Below are 18957 nucleotides of genomic sequence, written 5' to 3'. Positions count from 1 at the left end.
GGATTACCCAAGCTATGCTGCTTTTCTGGATAATTAAACCTTGCAAAGATTTCCCTTCCAGTGACATTTTATACTGTCTTGTGTATTTGGTAATGAATCTTTTTCCATTCAACTTCAGTCAGTTCCCACCCTGTAGTTACGATTAAGAGTATTCTGTTGTTTCTGAAAATCACTTTCCTGTTTCCCCTCAACATTTTGCGTTTCTTGTGCATATGGTTTATTCATCGGGTGCAGTACCCAATGTCGGAGGTGCAGGAACCGGTATCTCCTTTGTGTCTCTGGAAATGCCAAACTCCTTCAAAAAGATTTACATTGTCAATTATTGAATAGGAACCCACACATAAGGCGCTTATGGTCACTCAGTGTTCTGAAGCCGTTTCCGTCTAATCTTTCAGAGAAGTCTGAGTTTATTGCATAATGGATTGACGGGGGAAGGCAAATGAGGTCAATCCTTTGATCACAAAGATCTTGTACCATGTACCTACTGTGGCCTGCATAGCTAGAGAGAATACAATTCCAACAACTATGTTTCCTGACAAGCCAAGGGACCATCCATAGAGACGTTCCTGCTATACTGTCGCTAGGAAAACACAAAAGTTTGGCACTCTGCCATCCTCCACACTACACCAGGTGGCGCAACTGCGAGGCCTGGTAATAGTACAATGTTTGGGACAGCCATTTCTACATTGGAGGGGGCAAATGAATGTGATTACGTACCATTCTGGGTCCTTTTCCATTTCATACACAGTTGTTTACCAAGGCTTTAAATTGTTTAATGATTGAGGGTACTAGCATGGAAAGGACTGTCTTCAAACAGATGCTAGCTTAGGGAGACTGGGCATCTTAAAAGCTACTATTCTGCCTAGCCATGATAATGATAGGGTTCCTTTGAACCAGGGATGCAATTCATAGAAGAGACAAATTCTGTGTAATTGTTTGTAGACTGGACCGGGCTAGCTGCACACTGTAATAAGTGCCTGCCTTATCAGCCCAACGAAACGGAAAGTTAGCCATCTTAAAAACTGCTTGTTCTTTCTGTTTTCTCAAGGGGAACATTTCAAATTGAGGAGTATTAATTTTGAAGCCAGAGACGGAGGCAAACACATTTAGCTTTTCCGCGGGTGGAGGGACTGGCACTTCCTGATCCGATACACTTCTCAAAATGGCATCGGGAAACATTCTAAGCTTAAACAGACAATCCAGCTTCTTGCTATTTTGCATTTCCCAAAAATTAACCTGAAAATATCTCTTAAGTCTGATACAGCAATTTTAAAGGCACTGGCCACAATAAAAGAAAATAAACCTTGCAGTTGGTTGGCACAGTGAAAAAGGTTAAGGAAGTGTGTTAGAAAACTGCCAGAACGTTCTCTGTGATGTCTAAACCTGCAATTCTCATTAATACTTCTTTATTTTAAAAAAGCTGTCTGAATCTTCTAAATCTCGACACTCCACTACTTAATCACATTAATAGATAAGAAACGGTAGTGGCTGCTGGATTTTGACAATTATTTGTATTTTCCTAGGTGAAAGCATTTTGAGGTGCATACTGTATCCTATATAAAAGAAGTATGACCCATGAGTCTTGTGTGGTTACATTAATGAGCCAAAAGAGGTCAGAGGAGAAATTAAAGTAAGGTGGAGGTTTTGAGTGGTGCTAGTTTGGAAAGTAGAAAATCTACCGGTTCAGAGTACCGGCTTGTTGAGGGTTAGCTATGGGTCAGTCTGTTAGTCAGAGGTGACAAGGCTTCATTAAGCCAGTGAAATGATGAGAGCACAATTGCAATAAGCTCCTGACAAAATTAGTATTCAAGATGGTCGGAAATGATTCAATGGGACTATGCAACTTGGATGGTAAATTCTGAGCAGTTGTCCCTTTCACCTGGACTACCTATAGATCATCCAATTACTTCTCAAGCAGGTTAGTCTTCTATGTCTTGCTCAGAATCCCACTTAGAAATGTATATGTTTAATCATGGAATTATTTAAAGTCTTTTTAAAGACTAGCCAGGAGTACAATTTTTGCCTGGCTACCAGCCTTAAACGTTTTACATTGTTTCAGTTTGTCATTTTACTCCAGTCACTATACCTGCTTCAGAGGGAAGAAAATGAACATGAACTCTAAATATTACTATAAAGCTCTTTCAGAAGGCATGAGCACTACAATTCTTGTTCACACATTGTTCATCAACAGGCTTCATTTTATATTCTTAAAGCCCAACTTTTATGCCTTCAGTCTGTAGTACCCATGGCTATCAGTATGGACGGGGTCAATTGGAAGAGTTGGGATTTCTGGTAGCCAACTGTAAGAACACTCTCCTGTTGTCGCTCACCTCTTCCTCTCTCAGCAAGGTATTTGGTGAGCTACGTTTGTTCATTGTGTGCTCCATATGCTACCCAGCACACACCAGTTTCTTAGCAATGCCAAATGGAAACCGTTTTCTACAATATGTTTTTAGATTACAAATAGAATTTGCCTTTTAGCATGTGGCAATTAAGCTACCACTTCCTTCTGAGATTCAAAACAACCTATAAAAGTCCATAACAGACCCACATTTAGCTCTTCCATTTCAGGAACAATTTGAAACACAAGTGACCAGGCATATATAACAGAATACTAAATTACCAAAGCGCTATTGTGCCCTTCACATAGTCTTAAATAGAGGCCAAAGTGCAGTTGAAATAATGCAAGACAATAAATGTCACAATTGCAGAACATTGATAATTTGCAAACAAAATTCCCAAGTTGCAACCCTACAACAGAAGAGCTAGTACAATGCTAAACTATGTCTAATTATGAGGCACTGAAACTCACCTGCTCCCTACATGCCGCTTCATAGTCCAGCACAAGTTCAAAAACAGCACTTGAAGAGTGGGTCTGAAAATACTGTAGGAAGTCTGAGAACATGCTCATAGTAGCTGCAAGATAAAACACAGTTAAAATGAAATTGTGAGAATAACATTGAAATTATAGTTCCTAATGAAAGTAGACCACCTTGTCAACTGAACTAATAAATGAGGAGAGCGCACTAATGTGCATCAGGTAGATAGTGCATAGATAAAGTTTGAACATTCATTGTATTACTATCAGTGATCTACTTAGATCGCTCAGGCAGGGTGAAGCAAAATCCCAGCTTCTAAAAACATGCCCTGGTATTTTTCCATCCTAAATGGTGGCACTGAAGACATACACCACATGTCCTTAATAAATAGAGCAAATCAATAGTAGCTAAGTTAACAAATGGCATTTCCTTATTACAGTTGTTCTACAAGGTACATGTAGGAAGCTGGTTATCTATATAGTGTAACAAACTGAGGTGCACTGCGCTGACAGTACAGGTATTCCTTATTAGTGTACAGGGGCTTGCTTTAACAATCCCAAGGTGCTCCATTTGAGGTAGTGTGGTCGAGCAGCCCTAGGCTTATCAGAGGGAAGTGTTAGACATTTGTTGTACACACAGAGTCAATAAATGAGACCCCGACTAAATAAGGAAATCCGATGCCAATTTAGAAAAATAACAGACTAGTATATTAATTTAAACAGCAAAATCTACGCGATTAGGCAAGTACTTTTCGAGTTAGCGATTTTCAGAAACTCAGAAAATACAGCTGTCAGATTTGTGGCTTGAGCCTCAAACACAGTAAAGTTAACCAATGGGAGAAATACACACTGCACGGGGTACTAACAATCACGTTACCAAGTTTTTCTTCTGGACTTAGGATAAGTAGGGGCCATGGTCCTTAGAACCATCAGCAGTTTTAGGTTGCCTGCCCTGGTGTGTAGAGGTGCAGTGGTGCTGGTCGCAAAGGTAGCCTCGAATGCTACAGCTGAAGTCGATGGCAAAACCTGTAACAAAAAAAACCTGCAAGTGGGGACTTGCGGTCAAGTCCATCAGAACCCAAAGGGAGGGGGGTTCGGGTCTTGAGGGTCTCTGGAGCACGGGTGCATTGTCGGTAGGCTCGGACTCATGCTGTGGGGCTCAGGTACAGAGGTGTTTTGTCCCATATGTCATTTGTATTGGAGGCTCTCTTATGTTAGGTCGACCTGACCTTGGTGCAGGACGGTTTCTGGGGGTCCTGGTGTCTCCATACTTGGTGAGAAGACTTATCCAACCTCCTAGAGCACAGTGACCTCCTCCTGGGCAGCTGCTGCATCGGTGAACCCAGTGGTGAAAAGATCGGTGACCCAGACATTGTGGCCGGTGGCTGCAGGGAAGTGGCTCCTTCACTTCAAGGGAGATGCTGACAGGTTGGCCAAGTGCTGGCAGCCCTCCAAGGACGAGCCGGATCTTTTCAATTGTCGAGACAGGAGCAGGCAGGAAGGGTTTGGAGCCAAGTCAACACCTAATCCACAGTTCTTGCGTTCTTTAGGCTCTTCCTTTTCCTTCTTCTTTGGTCAGGAGAATCTGCATTCATGGTGTCAGGGGGCCACCACTGAATTGAAGGGCATTTAAAGGAGTGAAGAGTAGTAGCTAATGGGCTACTTACCCTTGGGGTCACTACACATTTATATGACCCCTTCCAGTGGGGAGTGGGCATAAACCGGTCCCAGAGTTCCTAATTCCACCAAAAAAAAGATGGTGGAATCCTTCTTTCGTGGAGCACATCAGGCAGCCCACCTTGGAGGTTTGACTAGCCTGCTGGTGCAACATGCCTTCTTGCATACCTAATTTCCAGCCTCTCCTGGTGGGAAATGTGCCCTAGGGAAGGGGGTGGCATCTCCCATGTCTGGGGGAAGCCAGGGTTGTATATCAAAGGAGGCAGGGGCCTTGAAGCCCCTGGCCTTGATATGCTAAATCACTAGCCATCCTGCAGCAGCGTGCATTATATTGCATGTGAGGGCATATCTGCATGAGCAGCTATGCCCCTGTGCTGACTAGTTCAAATTATTAGATGGTATGAATGATCAGAGAGGCAATCTTAATTATATGTACTGGGCACTGGTCATGACAAGATTCCCAGCGGCATGATGATTTTACTGAAACCTATGGTGTTTGGTATGAAGCAATTTGTCTTAATAAATCTGTACTGTTAAGAGTACTAGATGTATTATGACATCTACCGAGAGGGCACCTTAGAGGTACCCCCTAAAAAACCTACCCACCTAGTGTGCTGGCTGAGTGGCATCATCCAGCTTGCCACCACAGACAAGTTTCTAACCCCCTGCAGGTGAAAGCCTGCACTCTCGGAGTTGGGAAACAATGCCTAGGAAGGTGTTAAAAATATTTAGATTTACACAACTGTTGAAAAATGAAAGTGGATCTTACCAGCTTCCCCAGGATCTTCTTCCTGTAGTAACACTGCACTCATGGTGACTTCCTCAGTAAAACTGGAAGAGTCTAAAATTCCAGTTCTCTGCGGCGTAAAGGTGGTTCCCCAATTACTTTCATCCAGATTGGATAACTAAAGAATAGATCATAAACACATTGTGGGAGCAACAAAAAGACAACAAAAACAACAAGGAGGTTAAAAAGAAAGGAGGGATAATCTCCACCTTTTTACGATATTGCTAATGGTCACTTTATTTAAAACAAAGTTGTACGGATACATGGGACTGGATAATTATATCCTGACTGCTGCTAAATATTGGCACTGCTAAGCAGCAACTTTTTTTTTCAGCTCACGGTATGGGTCTTCACTTCAAAAAATGACAGCAAATCATCTGAACATTTAGTTAATAACTAAAATACCTTGCAAACTGAAAATGTCAATATCCACTAGTCACCTCCAACTCATTTAGCAAGTACTAACACATTTCTAACGTTTGCAAACAAAGGGAAACCCTTAGTAGATTTAATCAATGGTATGGGTGAAGAAACAATTAACAATACTGACATTTTTGAGGGAGTTCTAACCTACATCCAGATTCTGTTGGCTCAAAAGCACAGGTAAACAGCCACTATCCCTTCACTGGTGCTGAAATATATATGCTGGAGACTTAAAATAAGACATTTTCTTTCTTTTGTTTAAATTTGCCTGTTTTTTCACTGTAGAATCTTTGTCAACTGTTTTCGAACGAAGCATACAAGGATTCAATCTATTTGAGCCAAAGTGCTTGTTAGAGAGCAGAGATATGATTGATAATTGCCTTTACTTTCTAATGGCTGGATGACAATTCACCAAAGCAAGAAAAGTCACAAAATAACAGAAAGGATGCTGTGCAGTTATTTCAATGACATGGTTTTATTCTACCTGCCCCCAATCAAGTCCTTTTCCAGGGCAGCTATTGACTAATTAAGATGTTCCAAAGAATAGCCAAGCCAACAAACATGAAGATAAGGAAACGGGAAGAAGCACAAGGTGGGTGAACTGGAGAGAAAAATGGCCTTCTGGTGAATTGTCCATGATGTACAACTGGAAGCTATCGCAGCAGGTACCAGTTTCTAGTTACGATCAGGATACTAAATGCCAAAAAGATGCGTGTTTCTGGGCCAAAACTGCTCATGTGATGGGGCGCAGCTGCAAATGCCGTTTTTTTTTTAAATTTGTTTTTCTGAACGATGTTGTCAGACTACAGACTCAGCCTCACAAAAGACACGTGTTGTTATCGAAAAGATTCAAACATCTCTTTACATGCAAATGAGTTTGGTGAGACCATAGGACAGGCAAACACTCCAGGAGGAAATGTAATGAGATCCAGACATGTTGCTCACAAGTGCTACAAAACGTGTAGCCCCATCTCTTAGAAGGAATGCTTAAGCACTGAAAAGGAAAAGGCATGCCACAATAACAAATATGTACTGGGTCTGAGAAACAAAATTTCAGAATACGCAATGGCGTCAAAAGCCAACATTCAGCCACATCTCGAATTGCTGAAACAATTGGACAAACAGAATTCAACTATAGCAGAGTATATAACTTTCATTAGGAGATATGAACAAAGCAAACACAAGGAGATGTTTGACAGAGCGCTGAAAGTTTTCAGACAATCACACCCATTCACAGATCTGGGTTTAATCCATCATCGTTCTTTAGCTCACTTCGCCACCCCAGTTCAGACAAAGCTATATGCAAATCAGTCTTGACCCTGTGCCTCATAGGAACAGTCCAGCCCACACTGCCAAGCCACGTTTCCCTGGACCGGAAATTAGCATCCTGGAACGGGTTTCGGGTAACACCCCTCACCAGCCAGGCTAGCTTGAATCCAGTGGCAAAGTGAGCAAGGGACCCACGTCTGGGCATACCCTGCCAACTTAGGGCAAACAAAGCATACATAAGGAGATGATGGATGGAGCGCTGAAACTTTTCTGACACTCACCCTCTATGCCAGTCCATTATCTCCTTGTGTTTGCGAGATATGAATAATCACATCCGTAAAACTCTGTGCTCTTGAGAACAAGGGACATAAGTAATTCAGCTCGATTATAAATGTAAGATGTCAATGTTCCATTTAACTTGAACACATCTAATGAGCAAGAGTAATCCAATAGGTTGGGCACTATCGTTACTTTACAAGGTCAGGAATTTGTACCTCACTAGGCACGTTTTCACAAAGTTTTATATCTGCATTATGCCCTGTATATTTATCATCACATTTCCTGCCAAATTTTAAATCTGGACACCCATCTTTCTTCTAACCTGGGTTAATTTGCCCTTATTGCTCTCTGAACAGCTTCAACTGTATGTGAATGTGGCTCAGCATGACTTCTAAAGGGAAGCTGCATGCTCAGTCTGCAAACACAAACGCGGCATGGATACATGTAAAAAGGCATTACTTTGTCTTTGCATTGTGCATTAACACCCAATATCATTGGAAACATGGGTTTTATGATAATGCAGATCTTTACCCTTCCTCTGAAAAAGGAGATCACTACACCATTTTATGACCAGAAAGTTCACCAATACCACAAAGTCTGCAATCTGTGCCATGAGGAGTTTCAACTATAAAGTCAGATGTAATTCTCAAACAAAGAAATATGCACTTCAATAGGATTAAATCAAGAACAATTTCACATCCTGTTGTTCAACACTTGTCATATGACCACTACAAAAGTAGAATTTCATGGCCGACAGAAAACAACAAAAAAACATTAAACCTGCTCCCAGGAATGTTCCAAGCAGGAGGTGGAATTAAAATTAACAAGTTGTTTAGTGAAAGGATGATTAGGATTTCCTACCTTATACCAGGTACTGCTTCTGGGTGGGAAATAACTCACCATAGACAGATTCCCGAGGCGCCCTGGAGTCTGCGTCACATGAGTAGACCTGCCTCCACTTCCAAGAATAGCAGAAACATCTGGCTGCCTTGCAGCACTGCGGGTCTGTGGAGTCACTGAAAACACAGGACAACTTCAGCTTTACAGTAGACAAAGAGTATCACACAATTGTGAACACTCGCCATCTCGCCACAAAGCTCAAACCAAGCGACACCAAGGGTGGATCAGAGATGGAACCAGGGATCCTGGAGGTCCAGTGCTATAACAAGAATACATGTAAAAATAGTTAGAGCACCTTGGTATAATAGGAAAGCTGCTAATCTGGGAAAGCTACCTTCAACTGATGCGCTCCGCTCTCTTGAGAACTACCTATTCTGTTGAGCTCCGAAGACCACCCCCTACCAAAAATACATTCTCCATGCATGCAGATACCCATTGCTCCTACTGCACAAGTCTCAAACTTTTCCATTTCCTATTGAACCACAAGTCACTCACTGTTGCTCAGGATTTTGGACATTTAATTGCAAAAATCTCCTGCAATACAATGCAATTACAGTGGTAAGTTCCGCAAAGCAAATAAAAATAATTGTCAACGTAGTGTTCTCTCTACAAACTGCTTAGGCCATCCATATACCACCAACATTATTAACATGTTTATATGCCGAGATTTGGATGGATTCTGCAAACACAATCTTATTACACAAAAAGGGGCAGCTTTACATCTTAAGATTGTGAATTTTGTAGCTGTATTTTCATCACGGCTCTGTACTTGAGATTTAAAAAACAAAAAGAATCATCACTTACCATACAAAGACTTCCATTTTATTGCATTATCACTCGGACACCTTGAATAAATTAAGGCTGTTTAGACAGTGCTTAAAAAGCACTGGAGAGAAACTATTCGCTGATTTAACATCTAGCTATAAAGGCACATCTATTGGTGGTACAGTACTTTTGGACAACTACATGTGCAATGTACTATTATCTCAGAAATCAAGCAAAATGAATCAGCAATTATTTGCAGATTTAACATCTAGCTATCAAGACAAATCTATTGGTGGGATACTTTTTCTGGACAACTACACATGCAATTTCTGCTATTATCCCAGAAATCAACCAAATTAAATCAATGGAAGACCACATTGTAATGAAAGGACAAGTCACTTAACTTCGGTAATGCCTTATCTGGTAGAGACATGATCTAGCCACAGAATCCTTACCTTTGAACTTTCAGGAGTCAGGCTGGATCCAGAAGATTTTAGATAGCAGTTACCCTGCGTACCGGTAGGTGGCGTCAGTCGCCACTGCTTGATATCATAGGAGTCGTGTTTGCCGTCGTGACGTCACTCTAGCACGCTGATATCAGTACTTTTCACGACTTTCCGCGCCGGAAGCGTGGAGCCATGAAGTGACTGATCAGGATGTGTTAAAAAAAAAAGACAACTATGGCTCTGCAGGGAAAAGCGCTCAACACTAGAACCAATCCGCAGTGGGAGGGATGGGTGGGGCGGTAATGAATCTGAGGCTAGCTCATGTCTCTACCAGATAAGGCGTTACCGGAGTTAAATAACTTCTCCATCTGAGAGAGACATCTAGCCGTAGATTCTTTAACTTTGAACAGATACCCAAGCAATGCCATTCCCGAACGAGGGACTACGGAAAGGTTCAGACCAGGAAGTCTTGAAAAATAGAGCGGCCAAACATGCCTTCTCTGCGAACTTGGGAATCCAGGCACTAGTGTCTGGCACACATGTGCATCAATGCCCTTGTGGCTGCTTGGCAGATATCTGAGACGGGAACACCACCCTGAAGAGCTTTGGTGGCCACTTTTGCCCTAGAGGAATGGGCTCTAAGCCCTTCAGGAGGATCATACTTCACTAAGGCGCAACTGATTTTGATACAGAGAATAACCTAGCGGGAAAAAGTCCTCTTTTGGACAGCATGCCCTTTCTTTGCACCCACATACCCTATAAAGAGTTGGCCATCCACCCGAAGATCTTTGTTTGGATCGAGGTAGAAGGATAATGCTCTTTTTGGGTCCAGACAATGGAGACGCTCCTTTTCCTTGGAACGGTGCGGAGGTGCATAGAAGGTGGGTAGAGTAACCAACTGCCCCATATAAAAGGTCGTTACCACCTTAGGTAGAGGAGATGCCCTTGCACGGAGCACCACTTCATCCGGAAAGACCGCCTAGTAAGGAGGCTGTGATGACAGTACAGGTTCGAGCAGAAAAAGAGATCAAAAGAGATAAAAGTAAACTCAGTTTATTTCAATGATAATGTTTAGAATAATCAATAAACGAAATAGCATACAATATATTTAAACGAGGGTCCCATACACAAAGACAAACATAAATACATTCATTCAGACAACAGACTCATGTATAGGACATAACATGACCAAATGTACAGAGATGATACATATTAGCATATCAGTAAAGTAGCAAAATACATCAGTATTATCGAAATTAGGAAGGATAACAGTTCAAAACAAAATCGTGCATTCCCAATTTATACGGGCAGATAATATCTTCTGATAGGCACGAGAGGACAGGAGCCAACGCACGTTTCGGTGTTAACTACACCTTCATCAGGGCAACGGTGATGACAGGCGTGTGGGACAACACGAAAGGAGCCTTCCACTCAGGGGGGCAATACAGATCAACTCTTCTAGGGTATATAGGAGAGGCAGAAAATATGCATCGAAACGGGTTACATCAGTTCCAGCGCTAAGTCCGATCAGAAGTGGTGTAGAGGACCAGTTAATGAGTGCTACGCGAATGGATTGGGAGACGTCAGAGGTAGATAACTCTGGGTCTGGCAGGGGTGTATCACTCAAAAGATCGTGGCCATACAATTGCTCTTCCTCCGACAAAGTAGCGCGACATCAGGATGAGCGGAGGTTTTAAATGTACCGCAGATAGGTCATCGTAGTCACGGGTAAGTCAAGACATGGTAGAGCGTATCTTATATTCACCAACAGAGACTGACACCGTCAGTGGCCGTAACGCTCGGGCGAAGAAGAGGCGAAAGTGATGGGTCTCGATGGCGTCTGCACTCATTTACTGGTCCTCTACACCACTTCTGATCGGACTTAGCGCTGGAACTGATGTAACCCGTTTCGATGCATATTTTCTGCCTCTCCTATATCCCCTAGAAGAGTTGACCTGATGAAGGTGTAGATAACACCGAAACGTGCGTTGGCTCCTGTCCTCTCGTGCCTATCAGAAGATATTATCTGCCCGTATAAATTGGGAATGCACGATTTTGTTTTGAACTGTTATCCTTCCTAATTTCGATAATACTGAGGTATTTTGGTACTTTACTGATATGCTAATATGTATCATCTCTGTACATTTGGTCATGTTATGTCCTATACATGAGTCTGTTGTCTGAATGAATGTATTTATGTTTGTCTTTGTGTGTGGGACCCTCGTTTAAATATATTGTATGCTATTTCGTTTATTGATTATTCTAAACATTATCATTGAAATAAACTGAGTTTACTTTTATCTCTTTTGATCTCTTTTTCTGCTCGAACCTGTCCTGGCCCTCGGCTTTTTCGTATTAACTTGACCCGGTCTGGGCGTAACGAAATTATTTGTGTGTAGACATGGGGTTTTGCTCCTCCCTTTGACGCCCGTTGTTCCCTAGTTCCCCTGTCTACCCATCCAGTTCCCAGGGACCCCCCTTTTACTGAATAGGCTGTGATGACAGTGCCTGCAGTTCTTCGCCCTCCTGGCAGAAGTTATCACCACTAAGAAGGCTGTTTTGATGGTGAGCAGCCGTAGAGGGCAGTTGTGCCGCGGCTCAAACGGTGCACACATCAGAAAGGTGAGAACCAAATTCAGGTTCCACTGTGGCATAATAAAGGGCGAAGGAGGAAACAAGTGAGTTAACCTGTTTAAAAAATTCTGCACCAGAAGGGATTTGAAAAGAGAAGGCTGATCAGGCAGCCGAAGGAAAGAGCCAAAAGATAGCCCTTCAAGGTGCCCAGAGCAGAGCATTGCTGGGGCAAGGAAGTATGGACAGAAGGATATCCAAAAAAGATGCAGATAGAGAGTCAATATAGGCTTATACGGACTTCGTGGAGGGATGCCTGGCTGCAGAATAACCTCAGAGCAGTCGGAAGGTCAAAAGTTGTCAGCTGTCGCCGCTCAATCTCCATGCAAGGAGGCGGCGAGTGGACATGTTCTGGTGGAGAACCTTCCCTTGCTGCTGCGACAGGAGTTCTTCCCGAAGGGGCAGCCTGAACGGAAGATCGATGCTCATTGCGAGAAGCTCGGGATACCAGACTTTCCATGCCCAGTCCAGAGTGACAAGAATGACTCGTGCCCGGTTGCTCCTGATCTTCTTGAGCACTCTGCGTAGGAGAGGTATGGGCGGAAAGGCGTACAGGAGGCCGGCGCTCCACTCGTGACAGAAGCAAAAACATCAGTTGATGGACAGAATCCAGAACAATGTCATACATTCACCCCAATACAGAGATCTGGGCCTAAATCCATCATTTTTTTTACTCACCATGCCGTTCCAGTTTGAACCCAGCCATATGCAAATCAGTCTTGACCCTGTGCCTCATGGTAACAGTCCAACCCGAACTGCCAAGCCAGGTCTTCCCTGGACTGGAAACAAGCATCCTAGGACCGGTTTCGGGGTTTCACCTCTCTTCAGCCAGGATAGCTTGATTCCAGTGGCATCGTGAGCACGGGACCCACGTCTGGTCATACCCTTCCCACTCGGGGTGACAATGAGGCACAGGTTCAGACTGATTTGCACATGGCCATGTCTGAACTGGGGTGGTGGAGTGAGCTAAAGAATGATGATGGATTAAACCCAGATCAGTTGACGGGGGTGAGTGTTTGATTTGCTCAAACGCTCCGTCCATCATCCCCTTTGGTATCACTCGTGACAGAAAGCATTGCGGAGCGAGAGCCGCCTTGGAAACTGCGGACATTGCACATTCTATGCAGAGGCAAACAGATCTAACCAAGGCTCTCTCCACCGTTGTAAAAGTCCTTGCGCCACCTCCAGATGGAGACACCACTCGTGATCCACTAGGCGCCTTCGGCCGAGTTCATCCGCTCTGGAGTTCAAAGAACCAGCTAGATGCTGAACCACCAGGGTAATGCTCTGCTGTCCACGACCCCACCCCACCTTGCTTGTTGCAGTACCACACGGCGGTCGTGTTGTCAATGAACAACTGAACTAGCCTCCCCTTGATGGACGGCAGGAAGGCTTTTAGTGCCAGCTGGATCACCTGAAGCGCTAACAGTTTTATATGGAGCCGGAGATCTGAGTCCTCTGATCTCCACCTCTCCCAGATGGCCGTCCCATCCCAGAAGGGATGCATCAGTCATTACTGTGTGTTCTGGATGGGGGAAGGAAAAGGGGTCTGCCTCGGACCCAATCGCAGTTTGATAGCCACACCAGTTCCCTCCGAGAGCTAGACCAGGTTGGTGAGATTTCCCTGATGCTGCGCCCATTGGAACTTCGGGTCCCATTGCAGAGCACGCATTTGCCATCTGGCATGGTCCACAAGAAGAATGCAAGAGGTCATGAGGCCCAACAGCCTCAGAGTCATTCTCACCAAAATCCAGGATAGAGGCTGAACGATCGGTATCATAGCCCGAATATCCTGGACTCCCCGCTCGGGAGACTAAGCCCGGAACTGCACTGTGTCCAGAACTGCTCCAATGAAGGGGAGTGTCTGAGAGGGAGTCAGGTGTGACTTCGGCATGTTGATAGTAAACCCCAGTGAATGCAAGAGGTTCGTCGTAGTCTGGAGATAGGAGACGACTGCCTGGGACGAGCCCACCTTCAACAAAAAGTCGTCGAGATAGGTGAAGACTGGAACCCCTGATCTCCGCAGATGAGCTGCAAACACCGCCATCACCTAGGTGAACACCTGCGGGGCACTGGTGAGGCCAAAGGGGCTGCACAGCAAACTGAAAGTGCTATTGGACCCCTGTAAACCGGAGGTAGCGACGATGGGCCGGCAGGACGGGAATATGGGGTCCTATAAGTCCAACGCTACCATCCAGTCTCCCAGGTCTAGAGCAGACAGTACCTGAGCCAGAGTGCGCATCTTGAATTCCTCTTTCTTGCAGAAGTAGTCGAGGGTTCTGAGTTCGAGGATAGGACGGAGCCCTCCATCCTTCTTTAGAACCAGGAAATAGTGGGAATACCAACCACAGCCTATTTATGTCGGCGAACCCTCTCTATAGCTCCCTTGGCCAAGAGAGCTTTGACTTCCTCGTGGAGTAGCGCAAGATGATCCCCAGTCAGTCGATCGTGAGTTGGAGGCATAGAGGGAGGTGTAGTCTTGAAGGGGAGGGAGTATTTATTTATTTAGGAGTTTTATATAGCGCTAGCCAGACCGGAGGGTGTCGGAGCGCTTTACAACAAAGGTGATGGGAAATCAATACAAAACGTAACAATAGTATACATATTGGTTCGCTGCGAGTCGAGAGTCTCAGAGCAGAATGCAGCCTTAATATCCAAAAAGTTACAAAATAAAGGAGTGATATACACAGGGGTGAGGCAGGACTAAGTTGGTAGGTGGGTGAGGTAGAGTTCTTAGACTTAGGGTGACTGGATGGTGTGGTGGGCAAGAGTCTGCATTTAAGCGGCAGTTATCCATTCGGCAGGGAGCGAGGCAGAGTAACCCCTTCGAACTATCTGCAACACCCTCCTATCCGAGGTGACATCACGTCAGTGGTGGACGTGATGGCTTGTGACCCCGAAGGACCGGATTAGGAAGGTTTTGTGGTGGAGATGGTGGCTTGGCCCGACTTCTGGCCTCCCGACCCTCGAGGACGGGATGAACCGCAGCCCGGCCCGCAGAGGTTGCTGAACTTGCAGAACCTGCTTGCTGGGATTGGGTTGGAAGCCGCTTCTGCAGCCACGAAAGGAGCGAAAAGATGATTCAGGCAGGGGTGTAGTACTGAGGACCAAGGGTTTGGCAGTAGCCCGCGAATACTTGGAAGCGTTCAAATGCTGCGTCGGCCTTGTGTCCGAAGCAACGCAAGCCATCAAAAAGCATGTCAGTAACGTTGGAATGAACATCCACACGTTCTCAGCCAGGCATGTGGCCTAATAGCCACCGTCGAAGAAATCACTCTGCCCAGCAAAGTCTCTCATGTCCAAGCCACAGCGAATGGCGAACTTCGCTGCATCCCTCCAGTTTGAAATTGCTTGGGCGAGCAGGATCTGTTCCTCCTCGGAGATACTGGGCAGCACCAGATAACCGTATCCCATATAGAATGGGAATAATGTCCCAAAAGGCATGCGGTGTTCACCGACCGCAATGAGAGGCTGGCGGAAGAGAAAATGTCTTCCCAAAGATCTCCGGCCGTTTGGATTCCCTGTCCAGAGGGGCGCAAGGGAACGCACCACAGGACGTGGAAGCCTGGACCACCAAGCTTTGAGGGGGTGGAGTGAGCACTGAGGAAAACAGGGTCCCCCGATGCATGGCGATGGCAGAGTGCAATCATTCTATTCACAGGAGCCCCTGTGCTGGGCTTGGACCAGGTGACGAGAAGAACGCCCGTTAAAGCCTGGTTAAAAGGTAGCAAGGGTTCCGATGAGGAAACACCATGCTGCAGGACCTGCGTCAAGACATTCATCTTGACCGCCACTGTGTGAAGCTGTAAGTCCAGGACCTCCGCAGTCCTATGCAACACCATTGCAAACAACGTCCCCTTCTCCTTAGCCAGGTTAGGGGGATACAGCAGGGCAGAATCTGGGGAGGTGTCCAATCCACTGGCATCACCCAAATCCTCATACCAGTCCATGTCCTAGGGGTGCAGAATTTCTAAGGGATCCTTATACCCCTCCCAATCCTTTCCCTCCAACCCTAAATCTTCACAAAGGGGCTGGTTAGACAGTATGAAGCCATACGGCTCCGTCAGCGCTGTCCTCGGCTGACGACAGACCAGCCCTGTATCGTCTGGGATGAGGATGGGGGAGGCGCTGTGGGTGGTGCGACCGGAACTGGTCCGACAGGAGGCCGTGGCGTCGGGGCAAGGGCCGAAGACACAGGACCCATGGGATCTCCATCACCTAGCCCTGAAGGCGTGATGGCAGGGTCAGGCCGCCCAAACACAGCGCACATGGTATCATAAAATTGCTTAAGTTGGGTGGGGGGGGGGGGGGGCTCCTATCCCTGGAAAGGGAGAGAGAAGTGGAATCAACCCAAGGACTCGATCTGCAGAACGGGTCCTAGAACGCAGAGGCTCCTCCGTCTCACGCTTCTGCTTCTTGTGCTGTCTCTTACTTGACAACTTGGACGAAGAGGACTTTGAGTCCCCAGAGAGATGCTCGGACCTTCCGCTCAACCGAAACCGGGAGCGAGATCGACGAGGCAGCCTCCTTGGTGCGTGCCGGGCCATGAGCAGCTTCAGGGACCGCTCCCTCAAAGCCTTTGGTGCCATGGCCTGGCAATCAGAGCACAACCTCATGTCGTGGTCGCGCTTCAGGCACCAGTGACACACAAGGTGGAGGTCTGTTACCGACATGGCGCGGTGTCAGGTGCCACACGGCTTGAACCCCATAGTCTTCCTACTGGACATTCCTAACACGCCAGAAGGAGTAGACAATAGGTCGAAAAAACTCTGTCAAAAAGTGACAGGGGGTAGTTCTCTTCAACGTATCCTCACTGGCTGGCGCGGAAAGGAAAGAAAAGAACAGACGTCAGCACGCTGGAGTGGGGGTTAGATTGAAGACACAGACGTCACGACGATGCACGCCTACGACACCACACAGATTCGACCGACGCCACCTACCGGTGCGCTGGGGTACTGCTATCAAAAATCTTCCGGATTAAGCCTGACTCCTGGAAGTTCAAAGGTAAGGAATCTGTGGCTGGAAGTCTCCATCAGATATGCGTTTTTAAATAGATCCCAACCCATGATAAAACTTTTGTTTTCTATACTGGGATTCCTAAAATATATATTCCTGTTTTCAGTTGTAATACAAAGTATTTTGCTGCATTCTGAAAATTGAGCCAAAGGTCTTTCTAGTGTTCCAACTATACAATTATTTTCAAGGAGGTGTTTTATAACAATTCCTCAATGCGCCCTTCCAACTGTAAGGGCAAAGAAGAAAGCTCAAACTGATGCAACACTCAGCTGTTTTATATACACGGTCTGTTTTACAATGAAAGGCTTAAGGAACTGAAAAAATATCTTTCCAGGTTTACAAGAACCACAGATTTTGTGGTTCATTGTTGCTAAACCAATCACTAGTTTTTTCCTCGTTAGTGACTGCTGGAAAGACTTCACTGCTGACTAGGATTTATTGAACAACTACTAATTAAATACCTAGAATGATGGATGGGTAACCGTGAATTGCGGGGATGTCTTTCACCAAGGGATTCTAGGTGACCACAAATAGACAACGAGAGCGATGCTCGAGTTGCCTAGGATGCCACTTAGAACCCAGAGGTGAAAAACACCCCCGTAATTCACTTTTTACCCATCTATAATTTTTATATTATCTTTGGCCCCCAAAGTCATCTGACCCCGATATTAACTACTATGCAGGGGAAGATGAGTAATGGAGGAGCCGTACATAACATGGCCCCTACTCCCTGTCCCAAATAAAAAATACATAGCCTCCTGCCATTCACCCCACCCGTCCTGTGCCTTCTACCTCCTCAAGAAGCTGTGCAACCTGATTTCTAGCGCTGCTCTCAAAAGCTCTGTGAGATACTTGGCAGAGCAGCTCGGAATTCTTTTCTGACGTTGCAACAGTGGTTGAAACGTTCTGTTACCCACCGCTGCTACATCAGAGCAGTGAATTACTGGATTTAGAATCAAGTAATTCAGGCTAATAGGTCTCTATGAGAGACATGCATAGCTAGAAGTCTTTTATGTCTGTGTTATTTGTATAGTGTGAGTCTAGCCCAAACTCTGCAGACTGCTTTAACATATTTTCAACGGATTATCTAGTAAAGGCCACTTCCTAACATTAACTCAATGTGCTTTCAAGCCTGAAGAAAACACCTTTAGCCAGACATTGACTCAAAACAACCTTAAATACAGTTATTGCAAATCTTCTGCAATGCAATTCTTACAAGGCTGCCGCGGCAATGTTCCAGGGGTGCGAGGGAGCTGCTGGCTTCGCGATGAAGGTGTAGCACCACTCCATGTGTCGGTCAGAACTGGAGTCTGAGGTTAAGAAACCTAACAAAGAATGAATCACTTAGGCACCTCAAAGGTTCATGGGACAGACCTTTGAGCAGCCTGATGTGCATTGTTATTTAATTGAAGCAGCTGCAATAAAACAATTACTGAATATAGTTTTTTTCTCACACTTTTTAACTACAACATAAAAATACACTATACTCCAAATACACCTAAGAATGCAGCATGCAACGAGTAGCACTCATCACATCATGAAACTACAGAGCATAGGTCAAAGCTTGAGAAACACCAAAGACCATTTGTAAACCTTAAAAAACAGAAAGAGGTTATGTGCACAGTGAAACAGCAATGGCAAAAGAACCACCACAAACAGCATACTAGTCTACAACCTGTGGATTGAAAAGCAGAATTATAAAGTGGCAAATTGAAAAGTAGCAGCTATATTAGCTAATTCCCAAACACTGCTGCTAGAGGGCACTATGCTTCTAGTACCCTTTGGTATGCTCTATATGGATTGTTTACTGCCTCTCCGGCCCATGGCTTTTCCTTGCTGCAACACTATTATAGTAATATAACAGCTACTATCATGGAAGTATAATATCCGTGTTAGTTTTGTCCCTTGCATAGAACACTTCTGGTGTGAGCATGTCAGCAAAGGAA

At 45.1% G+C, this 18957-nt stretch overlaps 1 protein-coding gene across 2 annotated transcripts in view; it reads right to left on the bottom strand.

Annotated features, from left to right (window-relative positions):
• Positions 1-18957, bottom strand: part of NUP107 (nucleoporin 107) — a 528088-nt gene that overhangs the window by 496301 nt on the left and 12830 nt on the right. For both annotated transcript variants that reach the window (XM_085653472.1, XM_085653473.1), the window contains exons 3-6: positions 18228-18314; positions 8154-8269; positions 5265-5400; positions 2813-2916 (exon numbers count right to left, since the gene is read on the bottom strand). In XM_085653472.1, coding sequence (XP_085509598.1) covers positions 2813-2916; positions 5265-5400; positions 8154-8269; positions 18228-18314 — 443 coding nt within the window. The remainder of the gene's footprint in view (positions 1-2812; positions 2917-5264; positions 5401-8153; positions 8270-18227; positions 18315-18957) is intronic.

Source organism: Triturus cristatus, chromosome 4_1 (genome assembly GCF_964204655.1).
Source record: "Triturus cristatus chromosome 4_1, aTriCri1.1, whole genome shotgun sequence".
Lineage (NCBI taxonomy): Eukaryota > Metazoa > Chordata > Amphibia > Caudata > Salamandridae > Triturus > Triturus cristatus.
The sequence above is the reverse complement of the archived record's forward strand: the minus strand, read 5'-3'. Positions and strand labels throughout refer to the sequence as shown.